Raw genomic sequence first — 20,039 nt, forward strand, 5'->3', positions numbered from 1 at the left:
CAGGAGCAGAAAGGTACACTGAGGAGCATGAGGGCAAGTTCTGTGAATTTTTTAAATCAATGATATACTCACATTGAAGAGGAAAAAAGCAGAAAAAAATAGCCTGATTGAACACCATGAAGAGCATAATATCTTCCTAGCTGCCCAGACCAACAACCCAGTAGTAAAAACAAAAAAAAAACATAAAGAATGTGGGATAAATTTGAAAAAAACATACCCAAAACAAAACTTCATCCTTAGCCACCACTATAAAATTTTGGTATAAGCAACCAATATATACATTTCATAAGAAGATTTAAGATAGAAATATAAATAAATGAGCACATACAGACTTCATAGTAAACTCTAATGCAACAAGCTTATTTGCATACCTAAAACCTCATTAGACAAATTTTTATATCTAAGAAAAGAAAAACAACACTTTGCAGAGAATAACTCACAATATCAACATTGCGAAGCAATGTTGTACCCCATTCCACTGAGGCATCATGTCAGGCACTCAGGTTAAGCTAGTTTAGTTGTCCATTGAGTCCAACAAGGGTGCAAAAAAAGCCAGCCCAAACACAAATCTAGAAGCTGTCTGGTTGAAATCAGATCAGCCCGAATGAATCACAAGCTTGGCCAAGTTCACTTATTCTACCACAAGGTTAGTTTGCTTGTGCTCAGCCAAGTTCATAATCCTTAATTTGTTCACATTCGATCATGCACATACATGGGATGATCCCAGTTTCACCTTTACCAATGTTCATTATAAATTCCCACAAATCCAAAAATTACAAGATTCACTACATATTGCCCTAGTCAACTTCAGATTAGTTTCTGTTGAATTTATACTAACAAGTTCAAGCTTGATCATTGAGCCTAATCAGACATTTTTTATACATAATAATTCCAAAAAAGTGAGATCCCACTTCCAATTCGTAGAAAAACAAATCATAACACAAAAAAGAACCACCAACAGGCACAAGAATTACAAGTCAAAATGCAGCTGCCTTTTCAACCATCCCTAAACATAGCTTCTATTCAATTACAATACATTGTTTTGGCCCCTTTGCATTCCAAAATATGAAGTACTCTGGAGATTGGGAAAATAAATAAGCCGAAAATCACATTCAGCACAGGCACTTGCTCACTCATAAATCAAGAATGTAGTTGAAAAACAAAAACCTCTCCCAACAAGGTTTTAATTAACAAAAACAATTGAAACCAAGAATATACCCAACCAATAAAATTAAGAAACAATTAACCTACAAGTTTACAACAATCTATATTCACAGGTCTAGAGAGACTCCAGACTGAGAATCCTCACCCATGTTGCTGGAAGAAGGAACTATATTCTGGGAAGGAGTTGAGGAAAGTTGAAACAATTGGCGGCGGCAATGACTGCCCTCGTATTAGAACCTGGTGGTATCTCTGAATTAGTGATAGCACAATGCTTTTCTGATCAATCTCTTCTAAGCCACCTGTAAACCCACCATGGCAATAGTAGAAGAATATGAGTTGGTAAATGATTGTCTTTGGGGCACATTTGGAACATTAAACCATTTCATTTTCCATTATTACTGTATTTGGATTATGATAGAAATAAGAATAAAAATAAAAATTCATTCTCATGGAAACTGAAACCCACACTTGCAACAATTGTTATTCTACTCTTACACATGTCTATTTCCATCCCTATTCCCTTGCATCAAATGCATCCTATAATGTCCACTAGGATATAATACAATATATGGCAAATCACCCTTGTAAAGAAACCAAGCAAAGGCAAAAGTTTCCAATCATATTGTTGGATCGGTTAAATGTAAAAATCAGGAAAACTGTAGACAAGAAATAAATTAGGGTGAAAATGGTATGAAATATCACAGGATATAATTGACTGACGTGAGCTTGTAGAACTATGATCAAAATTTGATATTGTGCTAAGCTAGGTTCAGAGATGGTTTTACAGCCTAGCACAAATCTAAATACAACATTTACTGGAAAATCCTGAACAAATAAATTGCCCCCATTGAGCTGTGACCTTATCAATTATCCTCCTACTAGCTTAAGATGGTGTACATGCATGTATACTATCTCCAGCAATGGCACCCGATAATTGAACAAATTTAAAGGACTTCAAAATGAATAGCACTTCTTCCATTTTGAATGATCTGTTAAGCATTCCCAATTTCTAGTCAAAAGAAATTGAATTTTACATTAATGAATTCAATAGATTTCAAGTAGGTGAAGTATCAACTAACTTACCCAAATCAACCTCCTGGTCCAGGTCTTCCTCATCCCCTTCTTCAACTAGAGTCCCATTCTCCAAAGCAACAGCTGCTTTGGCATACCTATCCAGAAATTGTTCTTCAGTCTCTTCATATTCACCATCCTCAGAATCCTAAATTCAAAGCAAGAAATAGAAAAAGAAAGTTGTGATTGTTCACTTAATGAATGATGCATGATTCAAGAATAAGACAACATTTAGTCAAAGAATGCATAACCACCAAATATTCAAATGGCAAGCCATGTTTGCCATTTTATTTCTGATCATAAAGCTGGACCTATTAAAGGAGGGGGGTCAGAATGGAAATGTGCCATTATGCCACTGGCAGGCTGTTCAGGTCAAGAAAAAAACTAGACCTAAATAAGAAATATTGGTGGTCAAACCTCATCATCATCGTTATCGTCATCATCATCATCTGTGTCATCATCACCAGCATCCTCATCATCTTCAGCCTCTTCATTGTCATCTTCTTCCTGCAGTTCTTTCAGTTGCATTGATGCCTCCATTAGTGATGTAAAGCAGTCCCGTAACAAATCACTATCTTGATTTCCTTGTCCAAGAAGCCGCTCAATCACCTTGGCCAATGCCATTACTGAAAATCATTATACAACCGTAAGTGATGCCCTAAGCTAATTACAGAGGACAAAGAATTTCCTAAAAAAACAAAACACTGGAAAGTGCCAACAGAAAACCACATGTTCAGCTTTGACACCAGAAATTGATGCATGTTGAATGATTAAAAACCCTTGATTCCATTCAAAATCAAATTTGCAGAAAAATAGGTTAGAATCCAAGGCCATTAGCTAATACCATCAATCATATGGGTAAAATGCCCATGCCTTGGAATTTCAAACCAACGGCCTGAATTCAATAAGTTGGGTGTCCTGAATATAATTTTACACAAAGAAACCCGGTTCCCAAATGATATACCAGCAACCAAATTTGAGGATCAGATGGATAAACCCCATTGGAAGCACAAAATTTATGGCTCATAAGCTATTCATGAGAAGGAATTCAATGAGTCCAAATCTCAGCAGGGTAAGTTGGCAACACAACAAACAGCTAGTACCAACAAATATTATGGGTAAGGGAAGAGACTAAGGTATTTCTCCAAGTTTTATGAGACTTGGAAAGTAAGGTACTGACCAGTCAACTTAATCTCAGATTCTGCTGATGGGCCATGTTCAAAAGTGCTGGTGGCAATGAAACCCAGTGCAGATGCCCAAATGGTAAAGCCTGTATGTTCTTTCTTCTCCAAAACCCTCTCCACAATATCAGGATAACACAAGTAGCATGATGATATAGTTAGCAATAAAGGTTTCCACATTGAACAAGGCTTACTACAAATGGCCTTGAAACGTGAAGATGCTGCCTCACTGAAAGCAATCACAAGTGACTGCTTGACACTCTCTACTTCAGATGAGTAACTGGGAACATGAAGTAGAACATGGACACATGAGGAAGCCCTCCATGTTGCAGATGGATATTCTGCGATGGCTGTGCTCACAAAGGCACCAATTCCTTCGATGATGGAGCGTTGTGGCACAGGTGGCACTGGAGGGGATGGTAACCCTCTCACAATGAAGTCCTTCAGCCCAAATTTTCCATGCAGATTAACAACTTCCTTAATGCATTCAAAAATTGATAAATCCTCCATTTCCTCCCAAGCATGCCAGTTGGCAATCGAGTCAGCCCAAGCTACTAATAACTCTGCTACTTTTAGCTCTAGAAGTTCATTGTATGTAGTAACAGATCGCATGATGGACCGGAGCAATGCTGATGAATCATCAATGCATGATGGAGAGGCCTCTAAATCTGAAATACCCCCTTCCTGACAATTTTCACAAATAGGAAAAAGGTAAAATGCAATAAATATAAAAACCAATTACACATCAAATTACTGCCACAAAATACGTAGAACTGGAGGAAGGCCAGAGGAGCATGGTCAGCAGTTTTGAGTTTTCATAATAATGAAGTCTACATGGCATTTTCTCCAAGGATGAACATTTGATAACACACACTGAAAATGAAAAAGGGCCAAAAGAAAATGTTAGTAGATGAGGTTCTATATTAATCAAGCCTCAATGGCACTTCCACAAAGGATTGAGTATACAACATTGAGAACATCAGGGCATTTTTAAAATTTAAAAAGGAAGGAAAAAAAAAAGCATACTGAAATGCACTCCAACTAGGATTGGATAACCCTGTTCCAGACACCATTTACTTGACATTTCCTAGTAGTCCACTTACAAACTTGAAATACCACCTCACAAGACCAAGTCTAACTACTCCAATTAAACAGCATTGCATTGTTGATGTTTCAAAACATTAAGGTTGCAGTGTAAACTGAGAATGTTAGATCAAAACCAAATGGTAGCAAATTTTTGGAAAATTATAGTTTTCTGAAGCATTGGAGGATATAAAAGGTCAAACTAACTTTCAAGATAGTAGAAATCTAAAAGATCCAAACTGCGGGTCACAGATATGACTTCAACAGCAAAAAGAAAGAGAGAACTATCTGACTCAATGATTGGCATGGGGTAAAGATAGGTAAAAGATCTAATCTAATTGATATTTAATGAAGCATGATCTAGTAGTAAAATCAAAGTGAAAACAAAGAACTCAAGCATACAAAATTTGACACTAACCATTGGCTGAACAGCTGTAATCCAAGCCTGCTGCAAGAGAGATGAGAAAGCTTTAGCAAGAGTAGCCTGACCAGATAGCCATGTTTCACGTGATTCACTCAGTTCAACTTCTTCAGGCATAGATTCTCCCCAAGATTGACCCATCACTGCTAATGCTGCAAACCCCCGTTCAACCATCTATAGTGAATGCAATCTCATGGTTAAGATCTCATTTATGGAAAATCCAGAGTTAAAAAATCCAAATGTCCAACCTATGTAAGAAAAGGGAAAAGGAAAAGAACTAGATTAATCATTGACACATAATCCAGAAACGGGCACAATTTTATGGCATTCTTAAACACCCTTTTCCAACACAGATTCAGGGACCCATGTACTGAAGTGTTCCAAAGTCCCCAAGTGTCACAACCCAAAATAGTGGGGATAAAACTATACCCACTTATATGGCAGACATATGCGCACTGCTAGTATTACATAATCAAAGCAGCAAATGAACCATATTGCTGGCAGCAAATTACCATGTGATAGCTCAACAAAAAGGATGAATAGAAAATTCAACCACTTCAATAATAAACCTTCAAGCCATGGGAAGGTTTGAAATGTACTGCAGTCGTCATTATAATTTGAAAGAAGTAAGAGATTCTGAAGATATTTCTCAGGTTTAACTTTTCTTTCATAATATTAGAAACAAATCAAATGAAATGGTAAGCTCAGAAAACTATGTTCTATGATCTGTTGCTAATATTCCCTTTTAAGTGGTAAGTACAATAAAAAAAACTAATAAAATTTATATAACAAATAAAGCAAACAACCATACAGCTATATGACGAGGTCCACACATACCTGAGGCCATGGCTCTGGGTTAGGAGGTATGAATTTTGAGATCTGACCAACCAATAATGATATAATATGTGGTAAATGAACTGCAACATTCTCATTTCCAGCCTCCACCACAGTGCTGAGAAGCTGAAATAAAACAGAGTTCTCTTCATCTTCATCACCTATCCCACCAACTACAACTTGAAGAAGGGGTAACCACTCAGGTGGAAGGTAGTCATTCTGCACCATAAAACCGGATAATTTTTTTTGATAAGCAAAGAGTATATATATATAAAGAGGCACCAAAATAGTGACCCATGATATACAAGATAAATACACCCACCCCCACACAGCTCAAACAAAAAATAGCTGTCAAAATGGAGGTACAAAAAACATTCTGACAAAGGATGAATCTCTAAAATATACATCAAGAAAGAGAATTTATATTAGCTGCAATTAGAGTCAGATTAGTATTAATTGGAATTAAATTAAAATTAATATAAATTAGAATTAAATTAGAATTAATATTAGTCAAAATTAAAGTAGGATTAGTATTTGTTAGAGTTAAATTAGGATTAGCTAATTAGGTTACACGATAATTAGAATTAGAGTCATAATAGGTTATTAGAATCCTAGTAAACTTTGATCATGTTAAGGTTAGGATTATTGAGGCTAATAGGGAAGTATGCTCAGACAATGAAGAGAGATGAGTGAAGATTCGAGGGGTGGAAAGAGTTGGTTTGCTATGGAGTTCAAGTCTTTTGAGCTGCAGGTTGAGGTGATAGGTGGAAAGTTGAAGGAGTGTATATGGGAGAGATGTAGAGGAACCACTTCTTGGATTAGGTTTGGGGAAGTTAGTTTAAGTCGTTTGCTAGATAGTGTTGAAGCTTGCTGTAGGGATGATGGAAATAGACGGTGGGTTCTTGATTGGGAGAAAGGGGGAGGAAATATAGGTTGGAGTGTTGTTCGAACGAGGCGGGAAGGTTTCTTCACTGTTTAGTTCGCGATATTGAGTCCAAGGGGTACTGTGTGATCTTCCCAGAAGGAAGGGGTTTGTTAGGAGGCTGAAACACTATGGCAAAGAAGTTGCGTGATCTTGGAGTTGTTTCTCTGGTTAGGTTTCTGGACTCAAGAGGTTCAACGGCTCCTCTTGGGGAGAAAGGTTTGTTGTCAAAGACATGCGAAAATGGCAAAACCGAGACCAGAGAGGATAGGTGATTCAGTGTGGTTGGAGTTGGAAGAAAGAGAGTTGCTAGGTAGGAAGGATCAGTTGGACCGGTGTTCAGTGGGCTGGTGGGGAGCGGATTCTGTCCATGTCCCTGATTTGAATTTAGTGAGGAGTTGGGCGAGCCACCTCTAGTTGTTAAAGGGAAGATTGAGAGTGGCTTATTTAGGTAGAAGGCTTTTGCTGTTTGAGTTTGAGTCTTTGAGTGAAGCTGAAAGGGTTTTGGCTAGAGGGAAAAGAAGACTCAAGGAGAATGTTTTGCATCTTACAAGATGGAATCCGGAGATGGGGTGTTTCCGACAAGGGGCTGGCTTTAAGGAGGCTTAGGTGAGGGTGGTGGGTCTTCCTCTTCACATGTGGAGTAGAGAGGTGTTCAAAAAGATTGGTGATGGTTGTGGAGGTTTTATTGTAGTGGATGAGGATATAGCTTTCTTCACGAAGTTACAATGGGCGAGGATTTTAGTGAAGTTGGAAGGCAAGGAGCTTCCCAGTTCGTTGGAGATAGTGGTAGGATCAGGTTGTTTTTCTGTTTAGTTATGGTGGGAAACCCATCCCAGTTTTGTCTAGGTGGTGTTGGCGAGTACGATCTGTTTGGCTGGAAGCTCTAAGGAAGCATGTGAGGTGAGGTCACACACTAACTTCTATGGTGTTGTTAGAGAAAGGGTAGTGTTGACTGAGATTCAAAGGGGAGTACAAAACATGTCGTTGTAGGAGATAAGGCAATAAGGAGTTGGTGCTAATCCTACTATTGTTGCTTTCTCTGCATTGGGGTCTATAGGCAAGACTGAAAAGTGGGATTCTGATTTGATACCTAAGTGTAAGGGTGGAAGAGTAAGGGAGGACGACATTTTTTTGAAGTCGCTGGGTGGGTGCAATGGTGGGTTGGAGAGAGGAAGAAAAGGGAAAGCGAGATTGGGCTTAATGGAGGCCCAATCTATTTTTGGGCCTTAGCTTTGGCAGAAGGAGGGTGTAAAGGCAATGGGTTTAAGGCCCACTTCTTTAAAAAGCTCTTGAGTGGGCCATGAAGAGGATTGGGAGATGAGGGCTAGGCCCAGTAAAGGTGGATTGGGGTTCGATGGACCTGTTAAAGCCTCAGCTCTTCCCGTTGTTGACTTCAAAGCTAAGGCTCAAGATGAGTCCCAAATAGAAGCCGATGGTGGTAGAAGGTCAACCTCTAGCATCTTTGAGGGGGACCCGTTGCTCGCGGTGGCTCCTTTGTCTCCTTCGGAGGTTGCTAGGGCAGAGTTTATAAATGAGGCATTGATGGAAGAAGCCTCCAGGTACGACACTCTTTCTCGCGGTAGGGCGGAGACCCCATTTCTCTCTTATACTCCTTTTATTTTTGGTCGGGCCTTGGTGGTGAGGGGGTCCTTTGGCCAGGGTGGGCTGGTGGCGGTAGAAGATGAGAGCTCCCTGGACCCTTTGTCCATAGTCCTGGCAAACGGAAGTGAGTGGGAGTAGGTAGAGGAAAGGGAAAATGTTTTGGAAGAAGGAAGAGGGAGGGATGTTGCAGTTACAACGTTGGATGCAGGACTGACTCAAGAAGCAGGGGATTTTGGAGATCAATGGAATGAGAGCAGCTTGGTTAAGTTTGGCAATTTTTTGGGCTTCTCCTTAGAAGAATTTGAAGGAGAATTTTTAAGTTTGCTTCAGATGATAAAAAAAAATAAGGGAACGGGCTAAGAAGAAGGGTGTCGATTCGACCAAGAACTGAAGAAGCTAGAATGGTCGGTCAATTATAAAGGAGGGGACAGAGAGAAGGGGGTGGTCAAAGAACGAGGGGGTAGAGTGTTGGGTTGTAAATGAAGTTAAAGTTGTTGTCCTGGAATGTCAGAAGGGCGAATGACAGCAATAAGATGAAGGTTATTAAAGCTTTAATAAGGGATCAGAAGGTAGACCTGGTTTGTCTCCAGGAGACTAAGATTCAGGAAATATCCATTGGAGTGGGGAGTAGTCTTGGAGTGGGGAGGTTTCTGGAGTGGGGTGTAATAAATGCGAGGGGGACAGTCGTAGGGGTGGTGGTTTTTTAGGATAACATAGTGTTAGAGTTGATTGACATGGAGGTGGGATAGTTTTCGATCTCTTGTCGTTTTAGAAATTGTAAGAATGGTTTTGTGTGGGAATCTATGGGGGTTTATGGTCCCATTTCGAAGAAATATAGAGAATCTTTTTGGGAGGAGCTAGGGCTATCCGTGGACTGTGGGATGACCCCTGGTGTATTGGAAGGGATTTTAATGTGTCAAGGTTCCTAGCGAGCGCAGCAAATGAGGGAGGTTGGCGGCTGCAATAAGAAGATTTTTAGAGGTGATAATGATTTGGCACTGAGGGACCTTCCATTGCAAGAGGGTCCGTTTACTTGGAATGGTGGTCTTAATAGGCAAACTATGTCAAGATTGGATCGTTTCTTGGTGTCTGAGGATTGGGAAAGTCGGTTCAATGGGGTGGTGCAAAGCACTCTCCCCAAACCAGTGTGATCACTATCCTATTCTGTTAGACGGGAGAGGGGTGAGGAGAGGTCTTGTGCCTTTTTGCTTTGAGAATATGTGGTTGAAGAAGGAGGGGTTTAAGGACCTTTTAAAAGATTGGTGGCAAGGGCTCAATTTTAGGGGTTCTAGCAGTTGCATTTTGGCAACAAAGTTGAAGGCTCTTAAGGGTATTTTGAAAACTTGGAACAAGGAAGTGTTTAGGAAGGTGGAGGTGAATAAGAGATTGGCTTTACAACAGATCAATTTATGGGATACTCAGGAGAGGTCTAGAGCCTTATCGATGGAGAAGAGGGAGGCAAAAAAGGAGGCCAAGGATGAATATAAGAAATGGGTTCTCTTGGAGGAAATCTCCTGGAAGCAAAAATTTAGAGAAGTGTGACCGAAAGAAAGTAACAGAAATACAGGTTTTTCCACAGGATGGCGAATAGTCAGAGAATGAGTAATCTGACCAAGTTTAAAATTAATGGTTCTTGGATAGCTGAGGAGAGGGAGATCCAGGAAGCTGTGGTTAGCACTTTTCAACACCTGTTGTCGAACCCTGATGGTTGGAGTCCAAGTTTGGATGGGCTAGTCTTTAACAGATTAGAAGGGAAAGAAGCAGCTAAGCTGGAGGAGCCTTTCTCTGTTAAAGAGGTTGTATCAACTCTTTTTTACCTAAGTGGGGACAAAGCTCCGAGGCTAGATGGTTACTCCTTAGCTTTTTGGCGGTCCAGTTGGGATTTGGTGAAGGAGGAGGTGATGGGTTTTTTTCGAGATTTTCACAAGCATGAGAGGTTTGTAAGAAGCCTGAACTCTACCTTTTTGGTGTTGGTCCCAAAAAAAGGAGATGTTGAGGACCTAAGAGATTACAAACCTATCAATTTGGTGGGAAGGTTGTACAAACTGTTAGCAAAGGTGTTATCCAATAGGTTAAAGCAAGTGGTGGGCAAAGTGGTATCCTCGTCTCAAAATGCTTTTGTTGAGGGAAGGCAGATTTTGGATGCAGTGTTAATAGCTAACGAGGTTGTAGATTCTCTATTGAAAAGTAATGAATGTGGGGTGATGTGTAAACTTGATATAGAGAAGGCTTATGATCATTTAAAATGGGATTTCTTGCTCTAGGTGTTGAGAAAAATAGGGTTTTGTGCAAAATGGGTAGGATGGGCTAAGTGGTGTATCTCTACAACTTCTTTCTCAGTGTTGGTGAATGGCACACCGGCAGGCTTCTTTAACAGTTCCAAGGGTTTGAGACAAGGGGACCCCCTTTCACCTTATCTTTTTGTATTAGGTATGGAGGCCTTGAGCTGTTTGATCAAGAGAGCAGTTAGTGGGGGCTTTTTGACAAGCTATAGGGTTACAGGGAGGGGTGGTGAGGGAGTTCAACTCACCCATATGATGTACATTGATGACACGCTGATTTTCTATGATGCTTCCAAGGACCAATTGGCTCACCTAAGCTGCGTGTTAATGCGGTTTAAAGTCATTTCTCATTTAAGAATTAATCTGGATAAAAGTGAGATCATTCCAATGGGGAAGGTGGAGAATTTGAAGGTGCTGGCACTTGAGCTTGAGTGTAAGGTGGGGAAGCTCCCACCTATATATTTAGGGCTACCTTTGGGTGCACCTCATAAATCAGTAGCGGTATGGGATGGAGTGGAGGAGAGGTTACGTAGGAGATTAGCATTTTGGAAGAGGCAATATATATCTAAAGGAGGGAGACTCACTCTCATTCGAAGCGCTTTGTCTAACATGTCTATTTATTATATGTCAATTTTGTGTATGCCTATATCAATTAGATTGAGACTTGAGCAAATCCAAAGGGATTTCCTTTGGGATGAGAGAGCTTTGGAGAGGAAGATTCATCTTGTTAAATGGCCGGTTGTTTGCTCGGATAAAAGTAAAAGGGGTTTGGGGGTAAAAAGTGTCTCTACTTTTAATAGAGCTCTTTTGGGTAAATGGAGTTGGCGCTTTATGGTAGAAAATGAGGTTCTTTGGTATCGAGTTATTAGTAGGAAGTATGGGGTAGAAGAAAGGGGGTGGTATACCTGGGAAGGTAGAAAGGGTTTTGGTGTGGGATTGTGGAAAGAGATTAGAAAGGAAGGTTCTCAGTTGAACAACTACATAGGGTTTTTCGTGGGTAATAGAAGAAGAACCAGATTTTGGTTGGATTCTTGGTATGGTGGTGAGGCTTTGTGCAACTCTTTCCCCTCTTTGTTTACTTTGGCGGTTTTTAAAGAGGAACGGGTGTCAGAAGTGTGGGACTCTTCAATTAAGGGGGGAAGTTAGAGTCCTCGGTTTTTTAGCGCTTTCAATGATTAGGAGGTAGTCTTGGTGGAACGGTTGCTCTTGACAATTCAAGGAATTAGAGTTAGTACGGAAATGGAGGATAGGGTGATTTAGAAAGATTAAAAGTGGGTTTTTCACAATTAAGTCTCTTTATAGTACTGAGGAGTCGGGAAATACAGTCCGATTTCCAAGAAAATTAATTTAGAGCCCTTATGTTCCTCCAAGAGTGGGTTTTTTTGCTTGGGAAGCCTCATGGGGGAAAGTTTTAACTTTGAATCAACTCAAAAGAAGGGGTTGGTCCCTTGCCAATAGTTGTTTCTTTTGTCTAGCCGAAGAAGAGTCTACTAATCACAATCTTAATTCATTGCACGAAGACTAGAGTTTTGTGGGAGTTATTATTCGCTCTCTTTGGGGTGACTTAGGTTCTCCCTTGTTCGGTAAGGGAGACTCTCCTTGGTTGGTTTGGTGGGCAAAAAGGACAAAAAAAGCTTGAAAGCTAGCTTCTTTATGTCTTTTTTGGGCAATGTGGAAAGAAAGAAATAGGATAGTGTTTGATAATGAAGAGTTTTCAGTACATAGATTGAAGTATTCTTTTGTGTGTAGTTTATGGTCTTGGACAAGGTTGTATATAGATGTTTCCTCCTATTTTGCTCTTTTTTGCCTCTTGGCACCTATTGTATACTTCTTGTATGCCTTGGGTTGTTTTCCGAACTTCCTTTTTCTAATTAATATACTCTCTACTGTGTTTATCCATCAAAAAAAAAAAAATCTAGTAAACTTTGGATTTCTTATAGAAGCCTATAAATAAGGCTAATCGATGTAAATCAAAGAAATAAATTGATTGATATTAATAATATTATTTTTTTTTCATTGCAAGTATTGCAATATTCAATGGTGAGACTCCATTGATTTTCTTCTAGGTGAGACTCCTAGAGGGCCTTAGTGAGACTCTAAAGTTTCCATATTTTCTTCATCATTTCTTTTCTCTCTATTTTTTATTTTATTTTTCTCTACCATAAATTTTATTCCTTGTTCCACTCCTTACGCCCGAAAAATAAAAACCCTGACACACCTACCTTTGAGTGTAGGCAACCATCCTAGGGTTGTTCTACATCACTTCCCCACCCTCAACGAGAGCCTAACCAATCAATGAAACCAATTGGTATCAAATGACCATAAAACCAAATGATAAACTAATGTTATATTGTAAATGCCACAATTATGTAAATCAAAATGTTAATTGAGGCCATACCTCAAGTAGTCCAGCAATTGCACCAGCAGCAGAAACTCGCACAGGATAACAAGAAACGTCCCCCACATCTGGCATGGCCAATGCCTTCAGAAGCGAAGAATATACATCTGCACTCATCTCCTGGAAAAAGAAAATTAGACCTTGTAATTGCAAGCATCTTTCAAGTTAAATACTCCAGCACTAAGGATATATAGTGGAATATCACAAGAAAATTTAAAGGCTAATATAGGTAAATATCAAAAGAAAATTTAAAAAGTAAACTTAGTCACACAACATGCTAAAAGGACTATATTCTGTAAATAAAAGATGCATTATAAAAGAGATTCCATGGAAAGAAACAATCTCACTTCAGGGAGACAAGATGCAAGCTCTCCAAGAACCCAATTTGCAGTGGCAACCAAGTAAGGTAGGGAAACTGATACTCTATACAGTGGTAGCACCCGATTACAAATTAGAGTTGAGATATATCCAGGTTTCTGCTCCCTTAGAAACTGCATATGCAATAGAGGAATCATAACCTCAGTTCAAAGTTATGGATAAATCACATTCACACTATTAATGAGGTGAAATCTCCTTACATCTTGAAGACCTCCATATGCCATTAAAACACCATAATAACTGCCACAGTTGAGATTGTAAGTTTATCGTTTTAAAAAGGAAGGTTTGCAGCATGTAATCACAACACATATTATAGATCCAAAATGAATGATAACTGCCACATTTGACCTAGTTAATTTTTTTTGAAAAAGAAAAGGTACACCTTATAGTTGTAACATGTATATTGTAGATTAAAAAGAATTATCTTTAAAAAGAAATAAAAAGAAAGTTCACCAACATAAAAAAGGAAAAAAAAAACCGAAAAGAAAAAACTTTCATTTTACATGATATACACTATCCAAGCTAGAAAATTCATCTCTCTGAGAAATTGCTTTTGTGAACTCACTCATTTATAATCTTTGTTTCAGATACATTAGCCTCTGAGGGAATGGGAAACTTTGACAGAAATGGAATCACAAGCAACTCCCCCATAAAGCAGCGTTGATCTTTTCCCCTGTTCTTTTCACCTTTTTTACGCTTAGATAAAGCTGAAGAACAGTTACTTGCCGCCACCGGAGGTCCCTGCAAGCATTAAAAGCAACCTACATTTAGAAAATAAAATATGGCTGCAGACAGAAGTTCGGAAAACTGACCTTTGACATTGAAATAACACCAAGTAAATTTATTGCACTCTTTCTGGCTGTGAACAAGTCCTCTCTCCACCCAGAAATCTCTTCCTGCATTGAAATTGGTACAATAAAATCCAAAAGAGCTTCTAATGAAGCAACTTAAAAATATAATAATTTATCTTCATACAAGATCAGATGGAAGATTCTTCTGTATGTACTCGTCTTTGTCTTCTTCCCACTCTGAAATATCCTACTTGCAAATATTCACAAAAATCCAATTAGGAATTCGTTAACTCAATAGCAAACAGTTCACATGGGAATCAAGGCATACTACCTTCAACCTCAATCTAAAAACAACTTTACATGCATGGGATGGCTATCAATTGATGGATCTTATATCTTGTAAAATAAGAACAGAGAATGGTTCTTAAGCATACAATAGTGACTTGAGACCAGCCAAAGGTGTTAAGAAAGAATGTAAATCACACAGCTATAGACACCATAGTGTTAATTGAGACATAAACATCTGAGCATTGATCAAATGAAATCTTGTTGAACTTATACTTGGACCCCATTTGGGTAATGAAAAATATCAGGCCAAATAGTTTCCAAGTAACACCAATTGATATGAGAAACCTCACCTTTTCATTCATCACTAATGCCGGAAAAATTGCAGACTCCAACAACGAGGAAAAATTGGGGGAAACTAGCCTCCATCCCTGCTTCCAAATGAAAATGATGGTCAATATCCTAACCAGAAAGTCAAAGACTAGGATCAGTAAAATTTTGAATTACTAGGAGAATAATTTGAAAAAAGTCGGTAAAATGAGAAATTAAAATCACTAGAAAAGAAAAAATGAATTGTAAACCAATAAGGTTAGATGATTTACTGGGCCGGTCTCCAGAACATGTGAAATGACATTAAAAGCTAATGAAACAACCCTCTCTGATAGGAAATCAAGCTTCTGCATGAGAAAAAAGAAATACAGTATAAATTATGATGTAACCAAGAGGCAGAAGAATGAAAAAATTACAGGGATGACTAAACTTCAAGCAAGGGGAAATGGAAACAAAGAATATATCAGCAGGCTCCTGAACAGAAAAGAGTGCAGCACCTATATGTGGTCTAAAAGGTATACAAACATCAACATTATGCATCATAGCCTGACCTCTGTGCAGGCCAACTGTAACATGACAAAGGTTCTGAAATTAAGAACATTATTGGGATATATGGTGTCTTCCTCTACCCAAAGTGATGCAGATATTTTATGAAACTTACACTGATTTTTATGCTATGTGCAGCAATCTTTAAAACACAATTTATGATGTCCGGCATCAACCTGAAGAAGCAAGGGGTAGACAACATGAAAGGTACTGAACATGCAAATAAATCAAACTTAGCTATAAATTTCAGAGTAGTACTTATCCGAAAACTTCCGATGCCGAGTGACCAGAGCACAAAAAATGAGCAAACTCCTCTTCCCAGTCTTCAGCCTCAGCAAGTACCCTTCTCCCAGCGGGTCCATATGATCAAAACTCAAAGAACCCAGAATCCTGAATAGATCGCAACAGAAAGAAGGCAAAAGAGGAGCCAAAGCAGATGGCATATGAGACCTCACCTATAAAACATAAAACTTAATGTTGTGAGTACTGAAAAGCAACACCAAAAGCATAGGAAACAAGACATGAATGTGCAAGAGAGATTTGGGACATCTACCAGCTACCAATTCTCAATATCTATAATGCATCCTGGATACATCAAACTACTGTTTTTGGATTGTTATACATAATGGTCCCTGTTACCTAAGTCATTAGAACTGTCTACACGGAAAGAATGCCATCTCTACTGTAAGGAGAAGCATTTGTAACAAACAAGGTAATAAAAAGTGTTCAGTACTTTTCCCTTGTATGCAATTGTCGGTCTAATTTCTGGAAAAGATTAAAAGTTGTGAAACTGGGCCTGCAAGTACATGAACCACTCTTCAAGTAAAATTTAGATAAAGCAAAGAAACAGCATGGACACTTGAAATTATATTTTTAAATGTTTCTCATTGGTTTATGGAAGACTCAACATCCTAATCAGAACTGCTATAAAATTGACAATTGCTTGTACATTTTATTTCTCTTCCAAGGAAAATAAGTCGCAGTAAGTATTCCCAATTACCAAGTGTTCCATAAACCACCACTTTTTATCATTCTAGAAATCAAAAAACAACTCCATCTAAACAAATTACATCAAGCCAATTGTGTCTATGGCTACAGCAATAACCATTCTTCGGTTATTTTTGTTTGTATCAGCAGTTACATTTTTTCAATTATTTTACCATACTTCTCTCTGTTACCTTGCTCTATTCTCTGCATTCTCCTCCCTTTTTCCCATTAGGCCCATTCTTTCTTAAGAATATTGTCCCAGATCACACGTTATTTATTTCACCATTTTAATAAACATTAAAAAAAATCAAGATAAAATAGCCCAATGGTCAATACTTGTCATTACAATATTTAATGCAAGGATCATAACATAAGTTTACAATCTCAAAGCCATGTTCAGTCTAGAACAAAATCGCTTGCCCTTTCTTATATGTGATATACCAAATTCCTAGTGGTTATATAATCAAGCATCTGGTCAAACAATAATTATGAATGAATTTTAAAACCCATTCATCATGAGAATTGGATACAGAAGTATTACTTACAGCCAAATATGTACACTTGCATACAATGAGAAGGGTCCTCTCAGTTTCTGCTTCTGTTCTCCCATGGACAGTTAAAGCCTATTTCATAGACCATGAAATACAGTGCCATGGAGGCCCTTCAGATCCAGTTCAAATAAGAGTTGGGAAAGTGGTAGCGAAAGAATGTAGAAAGAAGAAACAACCTTTTCAACAAAATGATGAAATACAGCCAGTAAAGGCACAAGAATTTCTTTTGTGATTAGCTCTAGTTGTGGTGGAACAGGCTCCTTTGGAACTTTTGGATTTAAGAAATACTGCAAAAATTAACAATAATAATAATTTAGAACCACCAATGGAGAGACTGATGAATCTTACAATTCCAGAATATTAATCAGAACCACCAAGTCCAAAGACTTTTAATCATACAACTTCAGAAAATACTATAGCTTTACTCTTTTCCAAGTCCAAGATGGCATTGTCCTCAGGAGTCTTGACAGGTAATTTAGGATTAAGTTATGCAATGACACATAGAGAAAAAGAAAGGCAAAAAAGGAAATTATACATAATTACCAAATGGGGAAGCAATATGAGAAACAATAAGAAAAACTGACACAAGAAGGGCATTCTAAAATTTTGTCTCAACATGGGAATCTCAAGCTAGCATGATTCCCAGATCCAAGAGAAAGCAAGAACCAATGGGGAAGTGATTTTTTACCAATATATGATACCATGAGCATTTTGATTGTTCAAGATGTTTACTGAAAGTTCAAATGTCAAATCCCAACTTTTACCCTTAGTCAGAAATAAGTTTCCAAAAACACAATCACCATCTTCTAAACTCAAATAGAAGTTTTCTAATAATTAAGGCCAATGTCCTTAACCAATTAGCATGTTGAATAATGCATTTGTATATAAGAAGTACCTGAAAGGGTCTAATAAGTGAATGAAGAACTGTCAGAGCATTGATTGTGTTCCATTCACAATTTGCAGCACCACTAATAAGACTACTATTTTGAATGACAGAAGCCAGTTCAGGCACGAGTTCAGGCCATGAATTCTCCTTAACAAACACAGAAGCAACAATGACCCGGAACTGCCAACAAATCAAAAGGCTAATCTGTGAACAAAGACAGTGGAAGTTTACACTTGTACAGAAAGAGTTCAGGAAAATAAATAGCATAGTTTTACCGCTTCAACTAAAATTTTTAGGACTGCTGGTTCCACTTGAAGCAAGGCACGCATGAGCTGGTTCTTGAATTCCTTACTAATTTTTGAAAATGGACTGCTCCCATCCACATTTCGCCTAGTGAAGTTCTTGAGATATGTGGCAGCAGCCACTCTTTGACCAGGGTTTTGTCCTCCTACAAGTGGGGTTAATCTAATTATGATCAATAAAATTTTTCAGCCTTGATTTTTGAGCCATATAAATGAGGTAAGCTTCCATTTGACATTACATAAAATATGATCAAACAAAGATACGAATAATGCCGCCAATCAAATTGAAGATCTTTGCCCTTAAAATTTTTGCCCCATTTAATTAATTCTTGGCATTGGACTTCTCAGGCCCTAAAAATGTTATCAAAGTTTACCACCAAGAATCTGATTGCAACCAAACAATAAATAATGCGGTGAAAACAACAATTCAACTGAAACAACAACTCTGTCTGACTACTTAGAATGACAAAAAAAATGTTTTAACTAGAGATTTATAAATAAATAAAAAAACAAAAACAAAAACAAACAAACTAACGATCTTCCGAAATCCTGGACTAGTATAAGTTTAATCCTGATAAAAACAAACCATTCAGTAGAACCTTGTAAAAAGGGCAGGCTCCAATTTCTTCAGGGATCACATCAATATAAATGTTTGAAGAATCATAATAATTCGTTAACAAGTCCCAGGCATAACGTGACCCAATCAAATGCACTTTCTCACACATGAGATACTAAATGAAATCCATCAAACAACTCAATTTCGTTTTATTTTCTTCTCCGTTCTTTCATCTCCATTCATTTACTCAATTTCCCCGTTCTTCCTTCCTTTACCCAATAAGCAGATTGGGAATTACGAAATCAAGAGCAGAAAACAATAAAACCCCAGACAAATGAGAAGAGATGAGTTGTCTACCAGTGGTGATAGAGAGTAGACAGAAAGGGAAATCTGGATGAAGAGAGAGACGATCGAGAGACTCCGTGGCTGCACGGACAACGCTTCCATCGGGGCTGAGAGTTTCGTTGAGCAACTGGGGGATTTGAGGGAGCTCCATGGGCTTGACACTGAAACCCTAGTTTCAGCCAAATGTGAACGATGGAGAGGAAGGAGGAAATGGGAAAAAAAGAGGGAAAATTGCTCAGGCGGGAAAGAAAATCGCTTTCATCATGTCGTGTCCGCATGTGTATGCTTAGCTGTCAATCCACGTGGCATAAAAATTAAATCAAAATGAAATCCACGCGTATTAAACAAGCTTGGAGATGCGGGGTATCGAACCCCGTACCTCTCGCATGCAAAGCGAGCGCTCTACCATGTGAGCTACATCCCCTTGGTTTTACCTTCTATTAAGTAAAATATTATACTAATCCTACAAAGTAAATTTCTTGAAAAAACAATATTTATTATTAAAGAGATTAAAAGGTTTAATATTTTGGAAAATTAAAATAAAATATTATGTATTTATTTAGCAATATTTTTAGAATTTATTCAATTTCGTTTGAAGTCTTTATTATTTTCTTTTTTTCTTACATAGCAAATTATTATTATCTCCAAAATTACAGATATTTTGTTTTTTCTCTAAAAGTATTAAGTTTTCACCATATTCCATAACATATATTTTCATTGTACTTCTTTCATCATGTTTTATGATAAAAATAAAAAAATTGTCATATGTTTCTCTTTTATCCTATTCCATGATCATATATTTTTCATTTTCCTTCCTAACAACTTTTTTTTAGTACTTCATTAGTCAAATTTCATTGCAAAGCTTTATTAATAATTGAACTTATATTTAGATGCATTTTATTTAAAGCATAATTGAATATGGTAAATCCTTTTTCTCAGCTATTTAGAGAATAGAATGTGAGCAAAATAAGCAAAAGGATCATTCTTTGAATGCTTTAATTCACCTTGGCAAAAAATTAAGTACCTCCAAATTGAACAACCTTTAGGTTATGTTTGGCTCCCATTCCCATAAAGTACGAAGAAAATAAAATAAAAATGTTAAGAAAAATTATTTTCTCATA

General features: G+C 37.9%; 1 protein-coding gene and 1 non-coding gene across 2 annotated transcripts; both read right to left on the minus strand.

Annotated features, from left to right (window-relative positions):
• Positions 1-970: 970 nt before the first annotated feature.
• On the minus strand, positions 971-19,151 carry LOC117914690. The gene is made up of 21 exons (XM_034830134.1): positions 18,931-19,151; positions 17,991-18,163; positions 17,725-17,895; positions 17,006-17,116; positions 16,824-16,901; positions 15,550-15,746; positions 15,407-15,467; positions 15,018-15,092; positions 14,769-14,846; positions 14,315-14,377; positions 14,152-14,235; positions 13,905-14,080; positions 13,540-13,579; positions 13,309-13,452; positions 12,962-13,081; positions 5,758-5,973; positions 4,918-5,094; positions 3,416-4,100; positions 2,653-2,861; positions 2,248-2,383; positions 971-1,463 (listed from the first exon to the last, which is right to left on the minus strand). The coding sequence occupies exons 1-21, from the start codon at positions 19,067-19,069 to the stop codon at positions 1,306-1,308; spliced, it is 3,291 nt and encodes a 1,096-aa protein (XP_034686025.1). The 5' UTR covers positions 19,070-19,151; the 3' UTR covers positions 971-1,305.
• A 118-nt stretch (positions 19,152-19,269) lies between these two features.
• On the minus strand, positions 19,270-19,342 carry TRNAA-UGC. The gene has a single exon. It is a non-coding gene; the product is annotated as a tRNA-Ala (tRNA).
• Positions 19,343-20,039: the final 697 nt, after the last annotated feature.

The sequence above is a fragment of the Vitis riparia genome, chromosome 5, assembly GCF_004353265.1.
Source record: "Vitis riparia cultivar Riparia Gloire de Montpellier isolate 1030 chromosome 5, EGFV_Vit.rip_1.0, whole genome shotgun sequence".
Classification (NCBI taxonomy): domain Eukaryota; kingdom Viridiplantae; phylum Streptophyta; class Magnoliopsida; order Vitales; family Vitaceae; genus Vitis; species Vitis riparia.

Excerpts from the sequence above, each read along its gene's own strand:
- LOC117914690 (XM_034830134.1), bottom strand. The coding sequence starts at position 19,069 with ATGGAGCTCCCTCAAATCCCCCAGTTGCTCAACGAAACTCTCAGCCCC. Across the intron at positions 17,896-17,990 it reads TAAAAATTTTAGTTGAAGCG|TTCCGGGTCATTGTTGCTTC; the intron begins GTAAAACTATGC and ends ATTTGTTGGCAG. Across the intron at positions 14,081-14,151 it reads GTGTTATTTCAATGTCAAAG|GGACCTCCGGTGGCGGCAAG; the intron begins GTCAGTTTTCCG and ends TAATGCTTGCAG.